We start from the raw sequence: 24,787 nt of genomic DNA, 5'->3' as shown, positions 1-24,787 counted from the left end.
ATTTTGTGTGCTTTCTAAGCAAAAAAAAATATGATTAAAGACATTTCACATTTATATTTGTAAGCAGTCATTATGAATAAATAATCTGCAAAGTAGATATCTGTTTTTATTACTTATTGACAATTAAATCAAAATCTAAATTTCAGTTAAATTAAAAGATTTTAATGATTTAATACAAGAAGAGTATTCCAAAGCACATTCCTAACCTAAAAAGCACCAGTAGATGAAATGCATTTACTTATGCATTTGCTAAATAAGATAAAGAAATTTTAATTGAAAAAACAAATTTGAAAGAAGACTGTTAGGGGGTAACAGTCAAAGACCCAGAACCAGATATGATGAATGAAGACCCAGAGTCAGAATTATAATAAACTGAAGAAAAGTTTTACTGAAGATAGTTTGCAGTTTCATCAGCAGAAGTCAGCTTCAAAACTCACACAGGAGTTCGTAGGCCGCCCCACTTACAGTTACAAAGATCACAGCAATTATACCCTTCACCAAGGTCTAAGCTACGTCCTTGCTTAGAGTTGCAGTTTCTGATTGGCTAAGAAATAGATAAACATAGTAATTATCCACACATATACAGATAGACTGAAGCATATCTCCATCGATTATGCAGCTGACACTCGGACCCTGAAGTTACGTACGTCGTGACCTTCCAGGTTGCAGATTTGGGTTGCTGGGCGCCAGCATGTCCCGAACAACAACTCAGTCAATCTCCAATAATGCCAGTGGTTCCTTAAAGGACAATTCCAGCGCAAAATGAACCTAGGGGTTAATAACACATGGGTACCAAGTCGACCGTTCTCTGTGATGTGTTTTCATGCTTATCGAATGTACCCAGTTTTATATCGAACCACTGATTAGCTTATAACGCTAGTATATTGGGCATTGGATAAGTAAAAAGAAATCACTAGTTAATACTACTAATAAGGCTCAAAATAGCCCCACACTAACACGGTAGCATAATGAGGGTCCCTACATGCAAACCGAAGCATTGAGAACTTTGTAAGTGTACAGACAATTTAATAAGAAGATACTTTGCCTGTTACACTTCGCGTATACAGGCAGGAGCCATCTTTGGAAAACAGTCTCAACCAGTCGAACCAAGAAAATGCTTGAGCTATGTTTTTGGTAAAAATATTGAAAGTATGGGGCCCCTTCTTCCCTTGTAGTTAGTCACCCATATATTTTAATAATTCATGCATTTCCATGTAATTAGATTTCACAAACGTAATTCCTATTGACCAGCTCACTTAGCACGGCGTTCGTGGTTCGACTGGTCGAGACTGTTTTCCTAAGATGGCTCCTGCCTCTATACGTGAAGTGTACTGTCTTTATAAAGTATCTTCTTATTAAACTGTCTGTACACTTACAAAGTTCTCAATGCTTCGGTTTGCATGTAGGGACCCTCATTATGCTACCGTGTTAGTGTGGGGCTATTTTGAGCCTTGTTAGTGGTATTAACTAGCGATTTTTTTACTTACTCTATGCTTTATATACTAGCGTTATAAGCTAATCAGTGGTTCGAGATAAAACTGGGTACATTCGATTAGCATGAAAACACATCCCAGAGAACGGTCGACTCGTTACCCATGTGTTATTAACCCCTAGGTTCATTTTGCGCCAGAATTGTCCTTTGACCTGTAACCAAAAGGATTAACACACACACCGACACACAGCTTTTCCAAGGTTGGATTTGGCCAGGCTCTAACTATAAACAGGAGAGTCCTCTCAAAACATCAAGATAATGCGTTCTTTCTCTCAAGGAGAGCTACACTTTAGTCTAACTGGAAAGTAAGGCTTTAACAAAGAATTGGTCCCTTAAACTATTGGCTTCAATGACCCCTATATGGTTTTAACACGTTGAAGACCTTTCTCAAATACAAAACAAGTCCCTATTTCATTTCTGGAAGCCAGGCTAAATAAGCAAGCACTTTTACTGCATTCAGATATCAAATACATATCTGAATACATGAAATTAAAGAATACATGAAAATAACATTTCAGTAAATTCTATAGCAAAGTAAAATCTCCAGAGAAGTCATTTTGATATTTAGAAGGAAACATATTGATTAATACCTTGATTATAATCACTCATTACATATACAATGAAGCAGAAGTAGATTCCAATCCACCCCCTTCAAGACCCTTGCTTCATTCCAATCTAAATGCATCACCAATAAAGGTTCTAGAAAATGGGACAGCTGCACTAAGCATTTAAATGGCATTTCCATTTGTGGTAAGCTGCCACGATAAAAAAAAAAAAAAAAGTGGTAATAAACAAGGACAATAAATCAATACACAGTTTGTGTATCATGCAGTTTTCACCTAAAATAAAGCCCAAGGTTCAGAGAAATTTGATGAAAGTGAACCACTACCAATACCAACACATTAATGTGAGTAAAGCAGTAAGATCTATATAATGTAAAACTGATGAAAACATTTACTGAAATGTGTGTGTTCATCTGTTAATTCTTCACCTTTTGGGCCTTTTGTTTCTTGATGACCTCAGTTTGACAGTTGCTCTGCAAGTCTCTCCAGCTGTTCGATCTCTCTTGAGACATCTAAAGACACATATCAGAGAGTGATCAAGATTAATTAGTCAACACTTCACATCGCAAAATATTATTTGTTTACTTTAAACTCTTGTTTCTGTGGTAAAATAGGATGACATTCTTTCTTACCCATCAAATTGATATTGCTGGTTTTTGACAGTGAGAGTTTCATTGATCTCTTTAGTCCTGATTCAAGAGTATCCTTTATGTGCAGCTTTACACAGAAACAAGAGAAGATTCTGCTTGACTTTAGTCACTGTACAACTATAGATATATGATTTTCTTAATAAATATGATATCAGTACCTTTAAATTGTTTAAATTTTGAAGCATTGTAAGTTTTGCCTTGTTGAACATGTCATGTTTTATCTTATCGACTGTGGTTATTAGCAGTTCTTGCCTTTTCTTCATGGATCCGATTCCAGTCACTGCTGCGGCTTCTAAAATAAGAAACACGGTTGTCTTTCTTATGAAGACACATTAGAACAAGAAAATGTGTTTACAATAAAACTGTTAACACTGCTAATATTGTACCATTTTGCATTGGTGGCTTATGAATGTGTTTATTAAATGATTCAGAGCTCAACATCGAGGATGGTCCGCCAACACTGGGTCAGTGCTGGATAGTCTCCATTCTTGAATTTATTGATCAAGTACACGTTTTTATGCCTTGCAAACTTAAATATTTGGTTCCACAAGAAGTGGATATTTGACGTTGGGTCATGTCTTGACATTATGGGAACACTCCTGCATGAGCCGGTGTCTAAACACGGCAACCTGATTGGCCGAACATATGAACATGGCGATACACCAAGACCATTAATCAGAAATGTGCATCGTCACCTTCTTTGTCTTCAGAAGCCACATGTTTGTTCAGCATGTCTCTGTTCCGGTTTGTGTGTTGAAGTCTTTAGTCAGGATTTAGAAAAAACAAATCAGGACTAAATTACAGTGCATCAGTCAGCAGCATTCAAGGAGCTGATCCCTTGTCCAGGTGTCCACGGCGTAAATTAGCCAGGCCTGACAGGTGGGCATTAGAGAGAGGAACAAAAAGTGAGTGTGGCCACTCAAGTCCGTCATTAAAAAAAGGATTGTTCCCTTAATCACGGCTGCCTAGGGGGAGATCGGAGTTGAGACAGGTGATCGCCTCGAGGGCAGCAGAGAAAAAGAAACACAGACGCCACTCTGCCCTGGTCCCTGTGAGTGATCCCTCTAGAGCAGTGGTTCTCAAAGTGTGGGGCGCGCCCCACTGGTGGGGAATAGAGACGTGACAGGTGGGGCGCGCCAAACGGGAGGAAATTTTCCTTTTTATGCCTTTATATCTTTATCCAGACATCCCAACTGTCCCGGAAGTTCCGAGAGTCTCCCACATATTGATAGCGGCTCCTTGACGCCCGCAAATGAGATCCAATCTCCCGGAGAGTGACTGCGCGCGCATGTGTGTGTGTGTGTGTTTGTGTGACTATAAAGGCATATTAATATTAGCGGAACAAACTTTCGCGCCCATAGATATATGTGTAGCTATATCTATGTTTCGCGCCGATGGGTAGCAGGCTAGTGTGGGCAATAAATAAATTGTGCAATGCAAAACAGGCTCATTGCAGCCACTAATGCAGGGATAAATAGACCTGTCTTGCCAAATGGATTTATCTTCTTTTCTTTTTTAACAGATTGAAAAGTGGCACTTTCTATTTTTGAACTTGATACAAATTTTGACACAGCTGCACTTTTATTTTCTCTATTTTTGAATTTCATGTAAATTATGACACAGCTGCACTTTTATTTATTTTTTAACTTGCTGTTATTTGATGTAGATAGTTAATTTGTATTTAGATATAACTTGTTACTATACTGATACTACTTGTTAATTCAATAAATTTGAACATTTTATTTCTTTAGCATGTTGAGGCAGGTGGGGCTTGGAAATTCCCCCTTGTCCAAAGTGGGGAATTACCGAAAAAGTTTGAGAACCACTGCTCTAGAGGGAGGTCTGTGCACACCATGCCATCATGTGCCCAACTTCCTTCAGGGCTCTCAGGGGACGTCTCTACTAATCCCACCACCGCAGGTGATTTGGGAGGTAGAGGCATCCCGCGGGCTATCCACCCTATCTTTGCTCTTCAGCGACTCTTCCTCTTTGTCAGTTCAGTTGTTGGTCCCTGCACCTGCACTCTATCACTCCACTTGTCTGTATTTACGTGTTCCAGACAGACTTTTTCAGTGACAATTTCTGCAGGTTACATTCATATGCAAGTAGCCTGGTGATCAGTCAGTTATTCAACAGATCAGTACTGAAAGTTTTAATGTAAAAAAAAAACTATTTAATTAAAAAAATTTCTTTAACATTAAAATACAGTGATAATAATAAAATGTATCTTTTTTGTGATGGGGAAAGTGGAAATGTTGATGTGTTCCAACTAGTCACATCTTTTGTTACCGTTTGTTTCTCTTTTTTATCATGGCTTTGTGTTTCTAGTAGTGATTGTTTCCAAATGCTCCCTTTTACTGTATATACAATGACCTAGTGATTAAAATAATTGTTTTGCAAGCCCATATAACTATTAAAATAAATAGTTTGTGCTTTAATGTAACTTTTAAAGCTCGCTTACGTTCATAGCAAGAAGACATTTCTTTTTCAATGGTTGTTTGGATTGATGAGTAGATGTGCTTCTTTGTATCAACAATGTCTCTTTTGAGCGATGCCTTCAGATTTGTTTCCTTTTAAAATAGGGGAAAAACACAAAGTCAGAAAAGTGTCAAAACACCATAAAACTATAAAGGGTTTTTTTTATTATTTTTTTTTATGTCCCTTCTTACTTCAGTAATGAGGATTGAGGACAATGACTTCAGAAGGAGTAAAGACTAACCCAGGGTCGCATTAAGACCCCTGAGTGACCACAGGAGGACAAATTAACTCACCTCTGTTTTGATGAAGTTCTGAATGTGATGTAATATGGGAGATCCAGGAGAAGAAGAGTCACTCTGGATGATACTGAACTTGTCAATCTGTTCTTGCACTGACTTCCCTGTTGTTCCAGTCAGACTGAAGCCAAGAGAAAACAAAATAGTTTCAACTGTTTACAGAATATTGTTGTAATGATATAATCTAATACAAGGATAACCAGTATAAACCCAATTATATATTCGGTCCTGTCTAACGCTGTGTGAAATCTGGAATTGACAGCATGTCAGCAGTGAATCATTTACTCAACCGGTTCATTCAAATCGTGAATTAATTCATTAAGAAACATCGCTGTGTTACACGGTTCTGCTGTGGCTCATTAGCAAAATGGAACAAAAAGAACAATATTTATAAATTTGTGTTTAAACCTCCATATTAACTTCTTGTTTATTCAACTGTTGTATAAATCAGTGTTACATTTGCAATCAGGAAAAAAACAATGCTCTTCACTTCTCCAATAATCTGCTGAGTGTCTTCTTAAAAGTGCACTGTGTAATTTTTAGCGGTGAGGTTGTGAATTGCAACCAACAGAAGTTACAGTGGCCGACAGGAAAAGATGCTGTCGTCTGAGACAGCAGAGAGTAGCCAGTTAAGCAATGAGTTTCTTTACAAAGATAAATTAAGAAATTAGGTTTACTTAATTATTCAGTAAAACGATATATTATTGCAAATATTATTGTTACTTGTTCATCATTGTGTCAGTGTTTTATTTGCTGACTTTAGCTTGCTTCTTTGCACGAAGAACAACATAGTAATGAAATGCGTTTCTCCGTTTAGGGCCACTGTAGAAACATGTCGGCGCAAAATGGCTATTTCAATGTAAGGGGACCCGCGGTTTATGTAGATAGAAATGGCTCATTCTAAGGTAATAAAAACATAACGGTTCATTATGTAAGGTCTTTATACACCACTGAAAACATAATTATGTATATGATATTGCATTTCTGTCAACAGATCCTCCTAAATATTACACAATGAACCTTTAAAGGTGAGCTAGGTCTGTATTCCAAAGCATTCATGACTTATAACCATTTAAGTTCAGAATTTTCACATCTATGCTCAAAATGGGGGGTGACAGTTACCAGGTTAAATGAAAAAAATAAAATAGAACTTACGGGAAAATCAGATTGAAATATTCATTAATATATTCTTGCAAGTGTTTGGCCAATTGCCTGTTCAGATCTATGATTACATCCCAATTTTTTGACCAGTAGCATCCGTCGTTCTTGCACAAAGCTTGAAGGATTTTATGGAATCCTCTTTTATCCATATTCTGACAAAAACAAAAATAACAAAGCCGTTAAAAGGGCAAGAAAATTGTGATTCACTTTGCACATTACAATCACACTTACAGGGGATATAATTGCTTTTGTGGAAGCAACGCATAATTGCACTGATTCATCCACTCCCTTTGAGAGAAACTGCTCCAGATCACTATAAATGGTGTCAAAACGACTGTCCATTTCATTCAGTGCCTTCATTAGGTTCTTCTCTAATTCATTGTAGACTTTGACTTTTGTCTCATCCTGAAACACATTCACACAACAGCAGTGAATTACAGGATAATGTATATTGGCTGCATTCTGAAGACACACATGTATATCAGCAGTTCAGACTCGTACCGTTTTCTTGTCTCTATCCTGCTGGACACTTTGGATCAAGGACAAAACTCCGTTTGCTTTATTGACATAATCACTGGTCAGATCTCTGTTTATGTTCTTGTTAAGAATCCTCAGATCATCCTGTAGCTTTGGGATTTCTACAGAAGGGTATGACTTTGATCAGTCCTTTAACTACAATTTGACGTTTAGTTCATTTATGGATTTTATTTAACATGAATAATGTAGTAGTTTGGTAAACAGGATAGTTTACCTGTTTCACTAGGTTCCAGAATTAAATTATGCTCAAAGAAGGCATTGGAACTTACAGTGAAGACATTAAGAAAATTATCATCAGTGCTGAATCTTTTCTATGAAAAAAAACACAAAAAATAACAATAATAAATAAATAATATTATATCACATATTACCAGAACTTATTAAAAAAATTAAAATTTAAGAAACTACCTTGATTTCAGAATTTTCAAACTTTTCTTTAACTCTTGTCTTGGCATTTTTATTTCTATGAAGTATGCACACTTTTTTCTGATCCTTATGAGAATGATAAAAACAACAATATATTAATGTAATGTATAATACCAGTGTGAAATTTAATACAATGGTTGATTATACAAGCTGTATATCATTACTGAATGTACTCAAACTATCTGTATATGTAAAAACAACTTTTTACATCAACTTGAGCTGGAACACTGTACTTACACTCAAGGTTGACTATGAAATGGCAATTTAAAAAATGAGCTTATTTTCAGAACTTTCTAAAGGTATTTGTTTTACTTGATATAAATAATATATTTCAACTTATATAAAGAAGAAATATATGCTATAGAGTTTAAGATTTTCCAAACCTCGTCTTCTGAGATAAGAAGCCGTGTAGATCTAAAAAGAAAAATTGAAAAGACACAAAGTGTTTTTTTGAAAATCTGATTTTTATTTATTTATTTATTTTTGTATAAAATAGCTGTGACAAAAAGAAGTTGTATAAGGGGTGCTGTTTGTAACATTTTGCTAACTCTTGACAGACTGAATTAGTCCACCATCCAGCCACTCAACCATTCTCCAAAACAGGGGTGTCCAAACTCTGTCCTGTGGGCCACTATCCTGCAGGGTTTAGCTTCAACTTGTCTCAACATACTGGCCTGGAAGCTTCTAGTATGCCTAGTAACATCTTGATCAGCTGGTTCAGGTGTGTTTTATTGGGGTTGGAGCTAAACTCTTCAGGACATTGGCCCTCCTGGGGCAGAATTCGACACCCCTGCTCCAAAACATGTCAAGAAAACTGAACAAGCTAAATGATTAACACAATTCCTGACTGGCTCAAAAATGGCCCACACTATGGTTCTCTCTACGCTGTTGAGACACAGAGACAAGTTGATTCATCTTTGAAACCTGCTTCAGTGACATCTGCCAGTAAAAAATTACTGCACCTTCATGGCAAAGAGATACTAATTCTAACCTTATATAGGCTGGTGGATTGATATCATCAGTCTTTGTACAGATGAAGTTGATGCTTTTGCATTCTCCTCCTGGTCCCAGTTCTTCAATGCAATGCTTTAAAATCCCCCAGGGGTCTTTGTCAGTGCTTGCTCGATTTATAGCACTTACAATCCACACAAAAGAGCACTCTCTCAGTTTCTACAAGATTGGAAATAGTGAGTTAGATGACATGCTTTTAGTAGTGTTTTGGAAACATTATCCATTCTACAACTTTTTTACAGTATACAGACAAAGCATTATGAAATCATTTACTTGCAGTTTGTGATGCAGCTGCTGTGAGATCCAAATACAGTTGGCTGCTTCATCTTTTAACAAAAGTTTCTTTGCAAACTCTTTATTACACTGTGCCTCATTTACGAAACAAAATGCTCCGAACAAACATATAATTTGCTCCGGGACAACATTAAAATAAACCATCCACTTTTTTCAGACACTGGGATCCTTCTGAAGTATGTACAGAGACACAAACAAGCTGTTTGAACTGGGCGCATAAAAGCAAGCGTTCTTTCGCTTATCAATTTGTCCTGTTGTCGACAGATTCAAGTTGGTATGCATGTCAAACTGAATGTGCATCTGTATACTGTAAGCAGTGTAGACAGCGTCAGTGATTATAATGGGTTCTATTTGCTTTTGATGTGATGCTCACATCCGGTATTTGTATACATGTAGGCATGTGTCAGCTGTTAAACGACCGAACGCCAGTGGGCGGGCCTATACGGTGTGATACCATTGGTCGATGTCTTGCTCTAGAGGCAGTCATATGCAAATGTATTTGCCTGTGTGACATCACAGATCCTGGAATATCAAAATTAGCAATTTTTTGAGCTTGATTTAATAATGCTTTGTTTATAATGAGGTGGACATTTTAAGATACGTGCAGGATGTCCTGCACGGATGGAAAGAAAGAAAAAAACAGCATTTTGATTTTAAATTTTATTTCTCATGTTGTGACCCCTTTAAAAGTAACTTTCCAATTGCACTATACTGTGTGTATATTATTCCAAACGTTCATTGGAAAAGAGTGTAGTAATATACGTACAGATTTCCACTTGTCATCTCTTAACTTGTTGCAGTCTCCAGTTCCAGGAATATCAACAAGCACAATGTGTTCCAGGAGTCCATGATGATCTGGAACCTTAAAGGTCACACTCTTCACAAGCGGCCAGTACCAGCCACCAGGACTGGACTCACTGTGCTGAATGTAAGATGCAACATCATTGGCAAATTTGGAGACCTGTTGAGAAAATAAGTAATGTTGGATATTAATTTACAAATTCATAATACTTTCAGTGTTATGAACCATCAGGCATTAAAGGGTTAGTTCACCTAAAAATGAAAATTCTGTCAGTAATTCCTCACCCGCATGTTGTTCCAACCCCGCAAGACTTTCGTTCATCTTCGGAACACAAATCAAGTAATTTTTGATGAAACCTGAGAGCTGTCTCACTCCTTCTGCTAGGTAATCGTTATCTGCCATCCCAGAAAAGTTAGAAAAGACATCTTTAAAATAGTCCAAGTGACTACAGTGGCTCAACCTTAAGTTGAGGCTCACTAAGGCTCACTATTGGCCAGCATCACACGCATCACACACATGACCAGCGTCGGCCATTTGTGAGCCAACGTTCTGATGTACAACCCAGAAGTGCTGCGCTGCTACACTAACTCACTCAGAGGCCCACACAGAAGAAAATTAATAGTTGAATAAAGTTTTTTTATGCGCACAAAAAGTATTCTCGTCGCTTGATAAACTTAAGGTTGAGCCACTGTAGTCACTTGTAGACTATTTTAACGATGTCTTTACTAACTTTTCTGGGATGGCAGATATCGACTACATAGAAGCCTATGGAGGAGTGAGACAGCTCTCAGATTTCATCAAAAATATCTTAATTTGTGTTCCGAAGATGAACAAAAGTGTTGCGGGGTTGGAACAACATGAGAGTGAGTAATACTGACAGAATTTTCATTTTTGGTGAACTAACCCTTTAAAGAGGCTATATGCGTTTTTCTGAAATTTAAACTCGCGACTGACACCTGTGGCCAAAAAACAGAACTGCTCTTCCTTTCTGCTCGCTCTCGTACGTGCACACTTCACAAGTCATCTGTTGCAAGGAGGTCAACATTATGTTTACAGAGGTAAGAACAGTCAAATACATATATTGTTTGAGATAAGTGTTCTCTTACACTGATAAGAGTAAGTTTCTCCATTGCACTGCTTGCGAGTGTAGGCTACTTGCTGACTAGCGGTGGTGGCAGAGTGATCTGAAACGTTTAACATGAACGCGCTTGACGTCACATCCGCAGACAGCGCGGGAAAAATCCGACCCGACAGAAAATAGGAAAAATAGGATACAGGCTTATAGGTGCACCCACTGTGAGCAGACAAGGTGTCAGTATGCTCATCAGGAGATGTTTGAGTCATAAATGGTAAAATAAAAAGGCTATTGTTACGCTTATTTTGGGGAAAAAGTTGCATATAGCCCCTTTAACATATTTAGTTTACTAACTTACATCATTGTTTGAGATGGTTTTCTTATTGATAGACAAAAAGGTTTCAATCTCAGCAAATTTGCCATCTTTCTGAAGCTCTTCTAATGTTTTCTTGTCTGCATCAGCTCCATACAGTGCAGTGATCTTTTCTACAGCAATTTCCAACACGTCATCATTCCTGTCCTCACTTTCATCCGACAAAACTCTGAAAAGATCTCTGAGCTCTTTCTCCCATTCCTGCAGAGGGACAATATAGAAAATAAGGCTTTTTTTCCCCTTCCTGTCTGATTTATTTACATATTTATAAAGAACTATCATCGTAAAGCAAAATGAAAACAAATGAGGATACCTCTTTAGAGTAGAGTTCAATCTCTGCTATGTAGTTGGAGTCAGTAAGATTGGCTTCCACCTGAATAATAACGGCTGTACAGGCACCAAAACAACCAGATGGCAGTAGATCCTTTTTCCCCAGGACTGCACTTAATAGGGAACTCTTCCCTTCTCCTGATTTTCCAAAAATCCCAATGGTTGCCTTTTTACTGCTGACATTATTCATTTTATTTATCTTTGACATGATGTCTCTGTGCATTATGATTGTGTGGACTAAGTTATCAGTGACTCTTTTCATGATTTGCTTTGCCTTCAATATGATCTCCATATCTGTACAATGAAGAAGAGAAGCACAATACAGATTATTTAAAGAAAAAAAGAAAAATTGTGCAGACCTTCTAGGCAACCAAGTGATTTGTTACTTTGGTAGTTCCAGATTAAGTGTAAACAGATTCAGATTTTACTTGCCTGTCAGCGGTGACTCTATGCTTGAGTCAGACGATTCTTGATCACGCTTTCTTTTAGTACCTACGAGAGAATTAACTCCACTCATTATATTTCCTCAATCACTGACTGTAAAGCAAAGACACGATTTTTATTTATTTTTATATTTTTTTGAGAAACATTTTATACCTTGGCTAGCCATTGTGAGGTCGATGGAAAGACCTGGAGGGGAAAAAACACTGGGATCAAGCACATGGTCTAGATGTATTAACCAACTTTATGTACCCCATTGTTATGCTACTTTTTATAGCAGAAATGGAACATTATTTAGTCCACATTTATAGATTTTATCCAATTATACTGCAAGGATTCTTTATTCAACTTACAACTAAAAGGGAGACCTGATGACTGTAAAACGTTTTGCTTCAACATTGTTTCATTATCAATGTCATGTTTTTAGCTTATATTTATTTATCTATTTATTTTATTACAGACGCACCATAGTTAACGAAACTTAACCCTAAATTAACCCCCAAAAAATACATTAACTAACAGCAAGGTTTTCAAATTTTAGCAAAATTTAAGAACCATAAAATAATTTGAGAAAAGTGTTACCTTTTATTTCTCAGGTTAATGTATGTGGAACAAGACACTGCTGTCGATTCAGCTAAACAGTTGAGCTCTGAACTCTGAACGTTAGATCTGCCTGTTCAGACTCAGATTTTGGCTGTGGACTTCTTGCTGTTTAGCAAGGAAAAGATAAAAAAAAAAAAATCATCTGAGTCTGAAGTTTTATTTGACCTCATATTGTACTAAATGTATCATCATTATTATTATATTTTTATTTATACTGAGCTTTAGTCCACCAAAATACAGATTTCAGGAATAATGAAAGTAAAAAGCACAAGAAGTGAAAGCAAATGGGCACAAAGTTCTATTTGTCCTGCAGGCCAAATGGAGATGGAAATCTAAATCTAAAGACTAGGCTTCAAAGACAAAGGTAAAGGATTCAGGACAGGTCTAGGTAAATGAGAATGTACTGTGACACAATATGACCTCTTGTTTCGTCTATGTGCATCTCCAGATTCTCTGTTTATTTAAGTGTGTAGAAATAATACATTTAATTTAAGCTTCATTGCATGTTTTCTGTTCATGTTCACATTTTTTGAGTTGCTTTATCAAACTTCAAGAGTCATGTGTGCTGCATCACCCCTCTGGGTGTTTTCGAGCTCAAACATGTAACTCTATCTAGGTCACTCAACTCACTTGCAGTGATTCCCCTCAAATAGACATATAATATCCCCTCTATATTATCTCAGGGCTAACTTATTCTGGTCACTATCATACCTCCCTAGTCCTATGGTGCAGATAATAACCATGCCTACCCGGGTGGGGTGAGTTATTCTCACATTCAGTGCACCGCATCCGTGCTTGATATGCACCATCACGGCCCACTCTATGGTGACTGGTTGGCATCCTGGTACCCCCTATGGATTTTTACTTGACAGCAATGAACAGTACGGGACAATGTCATGCAGGTCTTTATATTTTATTTCTAATTTTATTATTTCTTGCAGAGAAAAAAACACTAAATACATTACTCTCTACAATATAATCTTGGAATTCTGTTGATCAGAATGTACAATCAAAGGTAAAGCTTACCCTATCCTTCGTCTATGCAGGCGAGTCTAGGAAACGCCAAGTGTATCTTGGTTCTGAAGCACCGCTTTCCTCGTCCTGCTTGTTGAGATGTGTGTGCTCTGCTCTCAGATTACAGGAAGTGCCCAAAAGAGCTACATAACGCTTCTTCTTATGCAGTCAGTGTAAGTGAGGTGTCAGCTTGCACTCGCCCTAATCTTACGCAAATATCTGCATTTCCTGTTTCCTGTAGCAATGTAATACGCGTTTTTCCTTTTTTTTTTTAATTGTACATTTGATCAGATTTCTGACTATCTTTCTATGCATCTCATTACTAACTCTCTACATAATTTCATTTGGCAGTTCACACACACAATAATGTATTTTTCACCCTGAACCTGAAGTTATATTTTCACACAGGATGTAAGTGTGTGCATCTGACCACCAGTTTCTCCAAATTGTTTCCTGACAATTCTTTTCTTTTTTTTCTTCTTTTTTTTATGATTTAAACCTTTATTTAAATGTTCAGAGGAGAACACTTAATTTCTCTTGTTGGAGACATAAATGCATGTGTGTTAATCAATAAACACAAGTGTTTGCATATTGTTTGTGTTCCCTTTTAAAACTCTGTGTTTGCCCTTATAGGCTGAAGCAAACAAAGAACATACACTTATATTGGAGGCCTAAGCATTACTTTTATGCTAAACTACTGTAGCACAAAAAAAAACTTTAACATATAGTCAAGTCGAATGATGCAGTACCCTTCTTTATTAGCTACAGATTATCTTAAAGGATGTTGTTTGCTAGCCCTGACAATTGTAAGCAGTTAATGCAAAATATTCATAAAATGACAATAGTTTGTAATCGCAATAAATATTGGTGGTTTTCAGGGGTCTCCAGACATAATAGGATGTCCCTACTGTCCTTGTCTAAATCTTTGCCAATAAAACAGAAGAATGTAACAGTTAAACTCTTGTACATTTTTAGCATAGCTCTGGTATTTTTAGCAAAAACTCAGGCAAAAACAGGTAAAACCTGGCTCCTTATTGATCAATATAACATTGGTTTATAAAAAATGTATGACAAACAGTAGCCTAAAAACACTTTTACTGTTATAGCTGCAGTTAAATAAAAAGTTGACTCAAGTCTGGATCCAACAATACAATGGGATTATGCAGCTCAATGTATATCCAAGCATAATGGAAAAGTAGTTTGCTTTTTGTGGCAATTGTGGTCACAAACACAGCCATGTAAAGTACAGCTGCATGTAATGCTTGTCATAAAACAAAAACAATTGTAAGGGACTGTTCGTTTTTTATTTAAGGGGCTACCGGAGGAGTTTTGAGATCTGTAGTCAAAAAAGACTTGACCCTCCCTTCGCCAGCAATACATTTTTCTATGACCCTCCAAAATGATGTTTCGGGAAATAGTAGTGACTAGCTAGTTGATTTCTTCAACGATGCATCGTACTATGGTAGTTAAGCAGCGAGTTACGTTGTTGTTCGGGAAACGCACCCCTGAGCGGGTAAAACATAAGTTAAAAGAGAATAATCAAACATTCGCTCACTTTTAATGATGCCCAGATATCATTAAAACCTTTTTCGGTAACACTTTAGAATACTGTTTCTTACTTACTGCATAACTAATAAGGAATTACTGAAGAACTAATAGGTAATTCTTTATTCACTACTGTTAACTACTAAGGAAGATGTGTTAACTAATCAGTAATAGAATTGTATGATTGTGTTAAGTATCAGTTAGTTAATCAATAACTAATGAATTCTGCCATACCTCCTGAAGAACTACTATTAATTATCTACTAATTAAGGTTCAAGAAAAATAACTATGAAGTAACTACTAATGAACAGTCATACACAGTAGTCACTATAATAAATAAAAAATTAGCAGTGGAGTGGTGGATGAAGTACACAAATCGTACCTGAGTAAAAGTACAAATACCCCAATAAAATATTACTCCAGTAAAATTATAATTAGGCGGCCTATTCATTTTCGTTTTTTTTTTTTTTCTAGACAGTTTTAGTCATTCTGCAGCACTAATAAGAAAGATAAGAGCAGACCTTTATAGGTTATATATTGATCTGCAAATAAGCAAACTTTTTTATTTCATTAGCAAAACTTATCATGTACATTACACCTTATACACATAATACATTTTAAACTTCTTTTTCAACTTTTAAGTTCTGGCAATGTCGCGGTAGCCTACATTTTACAGTGATTTAGTGATGCAAGAGTGCGGGCATTTGCATCCTTTTCTGGAGGGTTCTCAGCGCCGCCGATTTGGTACATTTCTTCGGCGAAATACAGGTTTGTGTAGCCTACCTTTTATTGAATCTATAAAATCATTACTGTGCTGTAAATCTTTTAATTTTATGCACGGCAACATACAAGGACGCAATGTCAGTTAGCCTAGCTAACGAGTCGGTCTTTTTTGCGTGATGGAAACGCCTGATCCCTTGCATAAAACAAATAATTTTATTCCTAAAGGTACTAAATCTATTTACATCAAATGTTAAAATATGTTCTTAGAGCTGTGCACTGTTTGTTTATGGGCAGGTTATGGAGTCAGTCGCAGCATCTTTCGGCAATGAGTGAAACGCAGGGCGGCGGTCTGAAGTTCAGCAGTTTCCCCGCCGAATACAAGCCCAGCTCCCGCAAGAGATCCAGAACCACTACCGTGGAAACGGGAGAACAGAGACCGGTTGATTACACTTGAATTGCTTTTAAAGGTTTAACTTTTGATTTTAAATGTTTGTTAAACGAGTTAAAATGTTGGCAGTATGTACATGTTAAAACTAAATAAAATACATTGGTGGTCAGAATGAATGGCACCCCTGGTAAATATGGTCAAACATGGCTGTAAAAAATTCTGCGTTGTTTAAAAATCTGCATTGTTTATCCTTTTGATCTTTCATTCAAAAATTCGCAAAAATCTAACCTTTCATTGAAGTAAAATAATTGAAAGTGGGGGGTAAATCACATTATAAAATAAATGCTTTTCTCCAAAACATGCTGGCCATAATTATTGGCTCCCTGTTATTAAATACTTTTTACCTTTTGCCAAGATAACAGATCTGAGTTCCCTTTCAAGGGAACTCGCGTTGCGTCGAGTTTGACGCTATGGGAACGCTTTGCGTGATGACGTCTTGAAGCACATGTAAAATCAGTCCAATGGTGTGGCGGAACGTCAGAGGCGGGTGACGTCACGTACCAGGAAGCTATAAAAGCCGGCCCGAAACAGAAAACGAAAGCTTTCTGAGTCTTCAGTTGCGCTCTGTGTGAAATCTGTCTGTATATTTGGTGTTGTCTGTCTATATCATATATATATATATTCAGTATGGCGAGCGAGCAGCAGTTTAGAGTGTGTGTCCATCCCTGCCCGCGTTATTTAACGGGAGGTGACACACACACTCTTTGTGTTGTTTGTTTGGGAGAGGAGCATGCCCAGTCAGCACTCGAGGGTGGTGACTGTGTGCATTGCTGTGCGCTTCCATTGCGTACGCTCCGATCCCGCTTGGCTCGGTTCAATCCCGACCACGCTCCCCAGGGCTCGGGTCCCGCCGCTGCCGAGGCACGGCGTCGATCTCAGACCTGGGGTTCACAGATGGATTTATCAGTGGATGTTGAGACGGGCTCTGCCTTATCTCAGCATCCGTCTGATAGATCCAGTGCCTCTTATCAGGGTGTGGAAGCACGCGCTGCGGTTTCTTCCCCCCCGATAGAGGTACCAGTACTGCAACTATCCAGCTCTGAGGAGTTGGATGTTGTGAGTATTGTAGCTGAGTCTGAGGATTCGCCACCTCAGTCTCATGCGTTTGAGGAACTGCTCGATGTCATTACTAGAGCTGTTGACAGACTGTCTATTGAGTGGCCAGAAGATAGGCAGGACGTTCGTTCGAAAAGTAAGCTCGACGAACGCTTCCTGCCATCTCGTGCGCAGCCCCAGCGCAGGAGCCTGCCGTTTTTCCCCGATCTCCACACCGAGGTGTCGAGATCGTGGGCGAAACCAGTGTCATATCGAGTGTATACTGCACAAACATCACACTATTCATCCATTCACAATTATAAAGAGCATGGTTATGGGGAGATGCCGAAGGTGGAAGAGACGCTCGCGAGCTATCTCTCTCCAGCAACGGCATTTTCTCTGAAGGCTCCTGCACTTCCATCCAAGCCAGTAAAAGTTACTTCTTCCCTGGTTCATAAAGCTTATGCCGCCGCCGGTCAAGCTGCAGCGTGTTTACATACAATGTCCATAATGCAGGCTTACCAGGCTGAGTTATTGGGTGATTTTGAGGAGGGCGGGGGTATTAGTACTGATACGGTGTCTGAACTGCGTAGAGCCACGGATTTGTCTCTCAGGGCCACCAAGGAGACGGCTAAATCCATCGGCCGCTCTATGGCAGCCCTGGTGGCCACTGAGAGGCATCTGTGGCTTAACTTAAGTGACATAAAGGACAAAGAAAAACATGTTCTTTTAGATGCACCAGTATCTACGCAAGGGTTATTTGGAGACGCAGTTAATAGTGCTGTAGCGAAGTCACAAGAAGCTTCAAAACAGGCAGCTGCACTTCAGAAACTTCTCCCCCGCCGTTCTTTCTATGAGGCTGCTGAGCGGGAGCAGCCTCACTCCTCTAAAAAGAGCGTTGTGCACCGCGCCACTCAGAAACAGAGCGTTTCCTCCCGTGCTCCCCCACAAAAATCTCGGGGACACGGAGGGCGCTCTCAAACCCAGCAGTCTTCGAGGGGTAAAACGGATCTGCGGACCGTTATTACCGCCAAGAAGGCTGCTGGGAAAAAGTCCTGATGTCTGAGGGCTCAGGACAAATGAGGGTAGTCCCCCCGAAGCAGAGCGGTTAACACCTCTTTTCACGGTGCCCGTCTGGGGCTGCCCTCAGGGGACCGTTCTGCCAACCCTGCCGCCTCCGGCGTTACAGGGCGCAGCGGTCTCCGGCGAGCACATATCTCAAGGTCCACCCGGAAACGTAGTGGCCTCGGGATGCCCGCCCCCTCTGAGGAGGGTGCTAGAGCAGTCTGTTTGGTCGTTCCCTGCCGGTGCGCCGTTACAGGGCGACGAACCGACTGCTCAACAGCAGGAGAAAAATACGGTGCCGTCTCTCTTCGGTGCCCTCAGGGGACCGTTCTGCCAACCCTGCCGCCTCCGGTGTTACAGGGCGCAGCGGTCTCCGGCGAGCACATATCTCAAGGTCCACCCGGAAACGTAGTGGCCTCGGGATGCCCGCCCCCTCTGAGGAGGGTGCTAGAGCAGTCTGTTTGGTCGTTCCCTGCCGGTGCGCCGTTACAGGGCGACGAACCGACTACTCAACAGCAACAAAATCCAGAAACCAGTCTCGAGAGACTGGTACCTCTAGTAGAATCTTTGACAGCGTGGAAGCTACTGTCAAATGTTTCTCGTTGGGTCCTGCAGACCGTGGAAAAAGGGTATTAGATACAATTCTAGTAACGCCCACCGCGGTTTATGGGGGTCCTGCCCACAATGGTGGGCCCCGAGCAGGTTCTGGTTATGGAACAGGAAGTAAACACTCTGTTAGAGAAAGGGGCCATAGAATATGTACCTCCCTCCAACAGGGAAACCGGGTTTTACAGCCGGTACTTCATAGTTCCAAAGTAGGACGGGGGATTGCGTCCCATTTTAGGTCTTCGAGTTGTCATGCAGCTCAAGTTCGAAATGTTAACATTGAGACAATCGTGCCACAGATTAGTCCGAGGACTGGTTTGTCACGATAGACCTCAAGGACGCATATTTCCATCCGTCCGTGTCATTGGAAGTTCCTGAGGTTTGCTTTCGGGGGCAAAGCATACCAATATCGAGTTCTTCCATTCGGCCTGGCTTTATCACCCCGCACTTTCACCAAATGCGTGGATGCAGCTCTGGCGCCTCTGCGCCTCCGGGGTATTCGCATCACGAACTACATCGACGATTGGTTGATTTTAGCTCAGTCGCATTAGATGGCGGTTCAACATCGAGATGTTGTTCTCGCCCATATGAAAGAGTTGGGGTTACGGCTGAACGCCAAGAAGAGTGTGCTTCTCTATTTTAGAGGACCACTTTTTTAGGCGTGGTTTGGGATTCAGTGTCGATGCAGGCGCGCCTGTCATCGCCACGCTTCGATCCTGGCAGCTGTGAGAAGTGTAAAGCTAGGCCAGCTACTCACTGTCAAACAGTTCCAGAGACTGTTGGGTCTCATGGCAGCAGCTTCCAACGGGATACCTTTTGGACTGCTGCACATGAGGCCCCTGCAGTGGTGGCTCAGGACCAGAGGGTTTTTCCCCGAGGGGCAACCCATTTCGCACAATCAAGGTCACGCGGTGATGCCTACGTGCCTTGGTTATGTGGAAGAAACCTTGGTTCCTGTCCCAGGGCCCAGTGCTGGGAGCTCCTTGTCGTCGCAAACTGCTAACGACGGATGCTTCCCTCACGGGTTGGGGAGCGATCCTGAGGGTCGCTCATCTCAAGGTCTGTGGGAAGACCATCATCGTTCCTGGCATTCTATAGCCTAGAGATGTTAGCTGTCTTCTGGGCTCTGAGGAGCTTTATCACAGGTCTCAGGGGACACCATGTGTAGTACATACGGACAACACGTCGGTAGTCGCCTATATCAAGGGGGTTTGCGCTGGCACGCCATATCCTCTTGTGGTCCCAGGGGAAGTTGCTGTCACTCAAGGCAGCCTACATCCCCGGGGTCCAGAATATAGGAGCAGACACTCTGTCGAGACAGGGGCCGAGGCCCGGGGAATGGTGGCTCCACCCCCGAGGTGGTGGAGCTGATATGGAAATTATAAGTGGGTCTGTTTGCGTCTCGAGAGACGTCTCACTGTCCACTTTGGTTCTCCCTCACGCATCCAGCTCCTTTGGACTGGATGCTATGGTGCAGACGTGGCCGAGGCTACGTCTGTACGCTTTTCCCCCAGTTGCTCTGCTCCCGGGAGTTCTGGAGAGAGTTCGCAGGGACCGGGTTTGCCTGCTTCTTATAGCCCCGCGCTGGCCGGGCAGAGTATGGTTTCCCGATCTTGTGTCGCTCCTCGACGGGCCTCCTCTGGAGCTACCCGTCAGGAGGGACCTTCTGTCCCAGGCGGAGGGCTCGATATTTCACCCCCGCCCAGAACTGTGGAACCTGTGGGCTTGGCCTCTGAGGGGGCCCAGCTCATAGAGTCAGGTCTCTCAACTGAGGTTGTTGAGACCATTCTACAGTCCAGAGCTCCCTCCACGAGGAAACTTTATGCCCTGAACTGGAGAGTATTCACCTCTTCGTGTAGTGACCGTCGGTTGGATCCAGTCAACTGCCCAATTGGTACAGTTCTGGAGTTCCTGCAGAACTGGTTCACTGCAGGTCTGACCCCTCCACCTTAAAGGTTTATGTGGCGGCCATAGGTGCTTACCACATTCCTTTGGGTGGAATGTCTGTGGGGAAAGACCCCTTTGGTATCTCGTTTCCCTCGTGGCACTTGGAGGTCCTCCTCCCTTTCGAAATCGGACCAGGAGGCTAATAATTTGCTTTGCCCTGTTCGGGCGTTAGACGCGTATGTCCACAGAGCTGCCCTGTGGCGTAAAAGTGACATTTGCTCCCCTAACAAGGGAGGTCCAGTGTCTAAGCAAAGGATGAGCAGTGGGTGGTTGAGACTATCTCACTTGCTTATGAGGCGGCTGGACAGCCTTCTCCTTTGGCTGTCCGGTCGCACTCTACGAGGAGTATGGCGGCCTCTAAGGCCCTTATATCAGGAGTTTCGTTACAGGACGTTTGTGATGCGGCAGGCTGGTCCTCACCGCACACTTTCGTCAGGTTCTACTCTCTGGATCTAGACTCTGCTCCAGGGTCTCATGTTTTGTCTTCCTAGTGCTGCTCACCAGATTTCACACAGGACAGACATTTGTAGCTATGGAGGCGTTGGTATAGACGTTCCCATAGCGTCAAACTCGACGCAACGCGAGTTCCCTTGAAAGGGAACGCCTCGGTTACGACTGTAACCTCGGTTCCCTGAAGAGGGAACGAGCGTTGCGTCACCTTGCCATATCTCCTTCATGCCTGTCAACACGACTTCAGACTTTACGAAGCTTTCGTTTTCTGTTTCGGGCCGGCTTTTATAGCTTCCTGGTACGTGACGTCACCCGCCTCTGACGTTCCGCCACACCATTGGACTGATTTTACATGTGCTTCAAGACGTCATCACGCAAAGCGTTCCCATAGCGTCAAACTCGACGCAACGCTCGTTCCCTCTTCAGGGAACCGAGGTTACAGTCGTAACCGAGGCGTTTTCTTCTATAATGCCTGATGAGTTTGGAGAATAACTGACAAGAGATCAGAGACCATTCCTCCATACAGAATCTCTCCAGATCCTTCAGATTCACAAGTTCATGTTGGTGCTTCTTCTGTTCAGTTCATCCCACTCATTTTCTATAGGGTTCAGTTTAGGGGACTGGGGCGGTCATGGCAGAACCCAGCAAACATGCTCCTTTGGGGCCCGAATGGGGCCCTTGCGGGCAGCCCACTGTGGGCCCAGATACCGGCGTGAAATGCGGGGCACATGTGGGCCCCACACTATGGTTCATACACTTAAAGGGGGGGTGAAACACTCAAATTCAGACAATCTCATGTTAATCTTGAGTACCTATAGAGTAGTATTGCATCCTTCATATCTCCAAAAAGTCTTTAGTTTTATTATATTTATAAAAGAAAGATAGGCTGTACCGAGTCTTTCCGGAAAAAAACGAGCGGTTGGAGGCGTACCGTGTGGGCGGAGCTAAAGCTGTGCTTACGCGCCGATAGCTAACAACACATGATGTTTTATTAACAAGGTTCGGGAGGAGCACGTTCAGATAATTAACACAAGTGGAGAGCACTCAGCAATCAATGGTAAGAGGTGTATATATACTCAGCAGTCTCACCTCATTCCATTGACAGTTTTGCAGCATGTAGCCCGACAGTACCGTCCTAACAGGTCCGAATCGAGCAATTCCCGTCCGATGAATAATATCTCGTCTTTGAGGAACCTCTGCCGCAATCCTCTGACCAATATCGCGGGCGTCAGGCTTAACAAACGGGATCATAACCGCGGGCGAAACATCCGCGATCTCCTTTTGCGTATTTCTCTACACCGGTCCATACAATAATTCACGCCATAGAGAAATGGTTAGTAAGGCAATGCCGCCCTCTTCACGCGAGGGAAAGGGTCTTCCTCCTTCGTCAGGCCGCCACAGCAGGCCCTAAAGTAAGCCGCGCCGCGCCGCAGATTCAGTCCCGGCCAGTCCATACTCAACATTTGCCGGGTCAACTCAGCTCGGCCCTTCTCGTGTCTGTCTTGGTTGAGCTTGGCATTGCTTCAGTTGTTTGAGTCACGAGCCAGTTATGCCATCTGTATACAAATTTTTGATCGGGGGAATGCAAGTTTTAAATTGTTTCTGTAGGCTACAAATGATTTACCGTCATACATAAACAGTAGGTCGCACGTTACATGCAGATTGCTCACAGAATCATTAAGAACCTATCGTTAACACTGTCCTGCAATTTATCTTCAAAATCGCGTAAAATCTATATAAAAAAAAAAAAAGTGTATACAAGCAGTGTGTTTCACGCCAAGAGTTTAGTAATCCTTAATTGAAACACAGTTAAATAAATACAAGATGCCTACATTTATGCAAGCTTCGTCTTTTACCATAAACCGTCTCTTTTGTACTTAACTAAATGAAATTCAGACAATCAAAATTGTTCTAAACGCAAACTGTTATCTTTGCTCGGTCACTTAAACTTCAATGTGCATAATCCTGCAAGGATTTCATCTCGCCTCCTTTTTATCGCGTCTTTGATTTAAAGCACAAGAAGACGAGCATCGGCCCGCTAAGCCCCACTCTCCTCCTCCCTTTGTTCAGCCACACACCGCAGGAGCTCAGTTTCTCCAGGTAAGTTTTCTCTAATATTGCAACAGTAATGTCTCCTCCGCTCCCACTAGAGCTCTGTTTCTCTGGCTAATCTTCTCCACTGCCGCAGCAGTGATGTGTCATCTGCTCCCACTGGAGCTCTTTTACTCTGGCTAATGTCTCCACTGTCACAGCAGTGATGTCTCCTATGCTCCAGCAGGAGCTCTGTTTCTCTGGCTAATCTTCTCCACTGCCGCAGCAGTGATGTCTCCTCTGCTCCCATTTGAGCTCTTTTACTCTGGCTAAATTCTCCACTGCCACAGCAGTGACGTCTCCTATGCTCCCACTGGAGCTCTTTTACTCTGGTGAATGTCTCCACTGTCACAGCAGTGACGTCTCCTATGCTCCAGCAGGAGCTCTGTTTCTCTGGCTAATCTTCTCCACTGCCACAGCAGTGATGTATCCTATGCTCCCACTGGAGCTCTTTTACTCTGGCTAATGTCTCCACTGTCACAGCAGTGACGTCTCCTATGCTCCAGCAGGAGCTCAACTTCTCTGGCTAATCTTCTCCACTGCCGCAGCAGTGATGTCTCCTCTGCTCCCACTGGAGCTCTTTTACTCTGGCTAATGTCTCCACTGTCACAGCAGTGATGTCTCCTATGCTCCCACTGGAGCTCTTTTACTCTGGCTAATGTCTCCACTGTCACAGCAGTGATGTCTCCTATGCTCCCACTGGAGCTCTTTTACTCTGGCTAATGTCTCCACTGTCACAGCAGTGATGTCTCCTATGCTCCCACTGGAGCTCTTTTACTCTGGCTAATCTTCTCCACTGCCGCAGCAGTGATGTCTCCTATGCTCCCACTGGAGCTCTTTTACTCTGGCTAATGTCTCCACAATCGCAGCAGTGATGTCTCCTATGCTCCAGCAGGAGCTCTGTTTCTCTGGCTAATCTTCTCCACTGCCGCAGCAGTGATGTCTCCTCTGCTCCTACTGGAGCTCTTTTACTCTGGCTAATCTTCTCCACTGCCACAGCAGTGATGTCTCCTATGCTCCTACTGGAGCTCTGTTTCTCCAACTAATTTTTTCTACTGCCGCAGCAGTGTTGTCTCTTCTGTAGTACTTCTCTATTCATAATTAAAGAGCACTCAATCTCCTCTTTCTCCTCTTTCCTGTCTCCTCTTTCTGTCCAGCGAGCATTGGTCTCACAGCGGACGGAGTGAGAACTTTCCCGGTAGAGCACTTACGTTTTCTCTTTCATCCAGCGAGCATTTGGTCTCACAGCGGATGCAGTGTGAGAAAATCTCCTGGGCAAGCACTCATTTTCCTGTTTCCTCTTTCTGTCCAGCGAGCATTGGTCTCACAGT

The 24,787-nt window shown here is 41.7% G+C and overlaps 1 protein-coding gene across 1 annotated transcript in view; it reads right to left on the bottom strand.

The window, feature by feature from the left end:
- Positions 1-364: 364 nt before the first annotated feature.
- Positions 365-24,787, bottom strand: part of LOC311093785 (uncharacterized protein) — a 35,766-nt gene continuing 11,343 nt past the window's right edge. The window contains exons 12-29 of the mRNA XM_084131378.1: positions 12,086-12,154; positions 11,921-11,980; positions 11,472-11,782; positions 11,144-11,359; positions 9,675-9,869; positions 8,595-8,773; positions 7,987-8,017; positions 7,586-7,669; positions 7,392-7,488; positions 7,142-7,278; positions 6,872-7,045; positions 6,635-6,792; positions 5,477-5,600; positions 5,167-5,275; positions 2,864-2,997; positions 2,688-2,772; positions 1,626-2,567; positions 365-913 (exon numbers count right to left, since the gene is read on the bottom strand). Of these exons, the coding sequence (XP_083987504.1) occupies positions 2,512-2,567; positions 2,688-2,772; positions 2,864-2,997; positions 5,167-5,275; positions 5,477-5,600; positions 6,635-6,792; positions 6,872-7,045; positions 7,142-7,278; positions 7,392-7,488; positions 7,586-7,669; positions 7,987-8,017; positions 8,595-8,773; positions 9,675-9,869; positions 11,144-11,359; positions 11,472-11,782; positions 11,921-11,980; positions 12,086-12,154 (2,219 nt within the window). The 3' untranslated portion in view covers positions 365-913; positions 1,626-2,511. The remainder of the gene's footprint in view (positions 914-1,625; positions 2,568-2,687; positions 2,773-2,863; positions 2,998-5,166; positions 5,276-5,476; positions 5,601-6,634; positions 6,793-6,871; positions 7,046-7,141; positions 7,279-7,391; positions 7,489-7,585; positions 7,670-7,986; positions 8,018-8,594; positions 8,774-9,674; positions 9,870-11,143; positions 11,360-11,471; positions 11,783-11,920; positions 11,981-12,085; positions 12,155-24,787) is intronic.

The sequence above is a fragment of the Abramis brama genome, assembly GCF_963993115.1.
Source record: "Abramis brama genome assembly, chromosome: 12".
Taxonomy (NCBI): domain Eukaryota; kingdom Metazoa; phylum Chordata; class Actinopteri; order Cypriniformes; family Leuciscidae; genus Abramis; species Abramis brama.
This window is presented reverse-complemented; position numbering and strand designations above follow the sequence as displayed.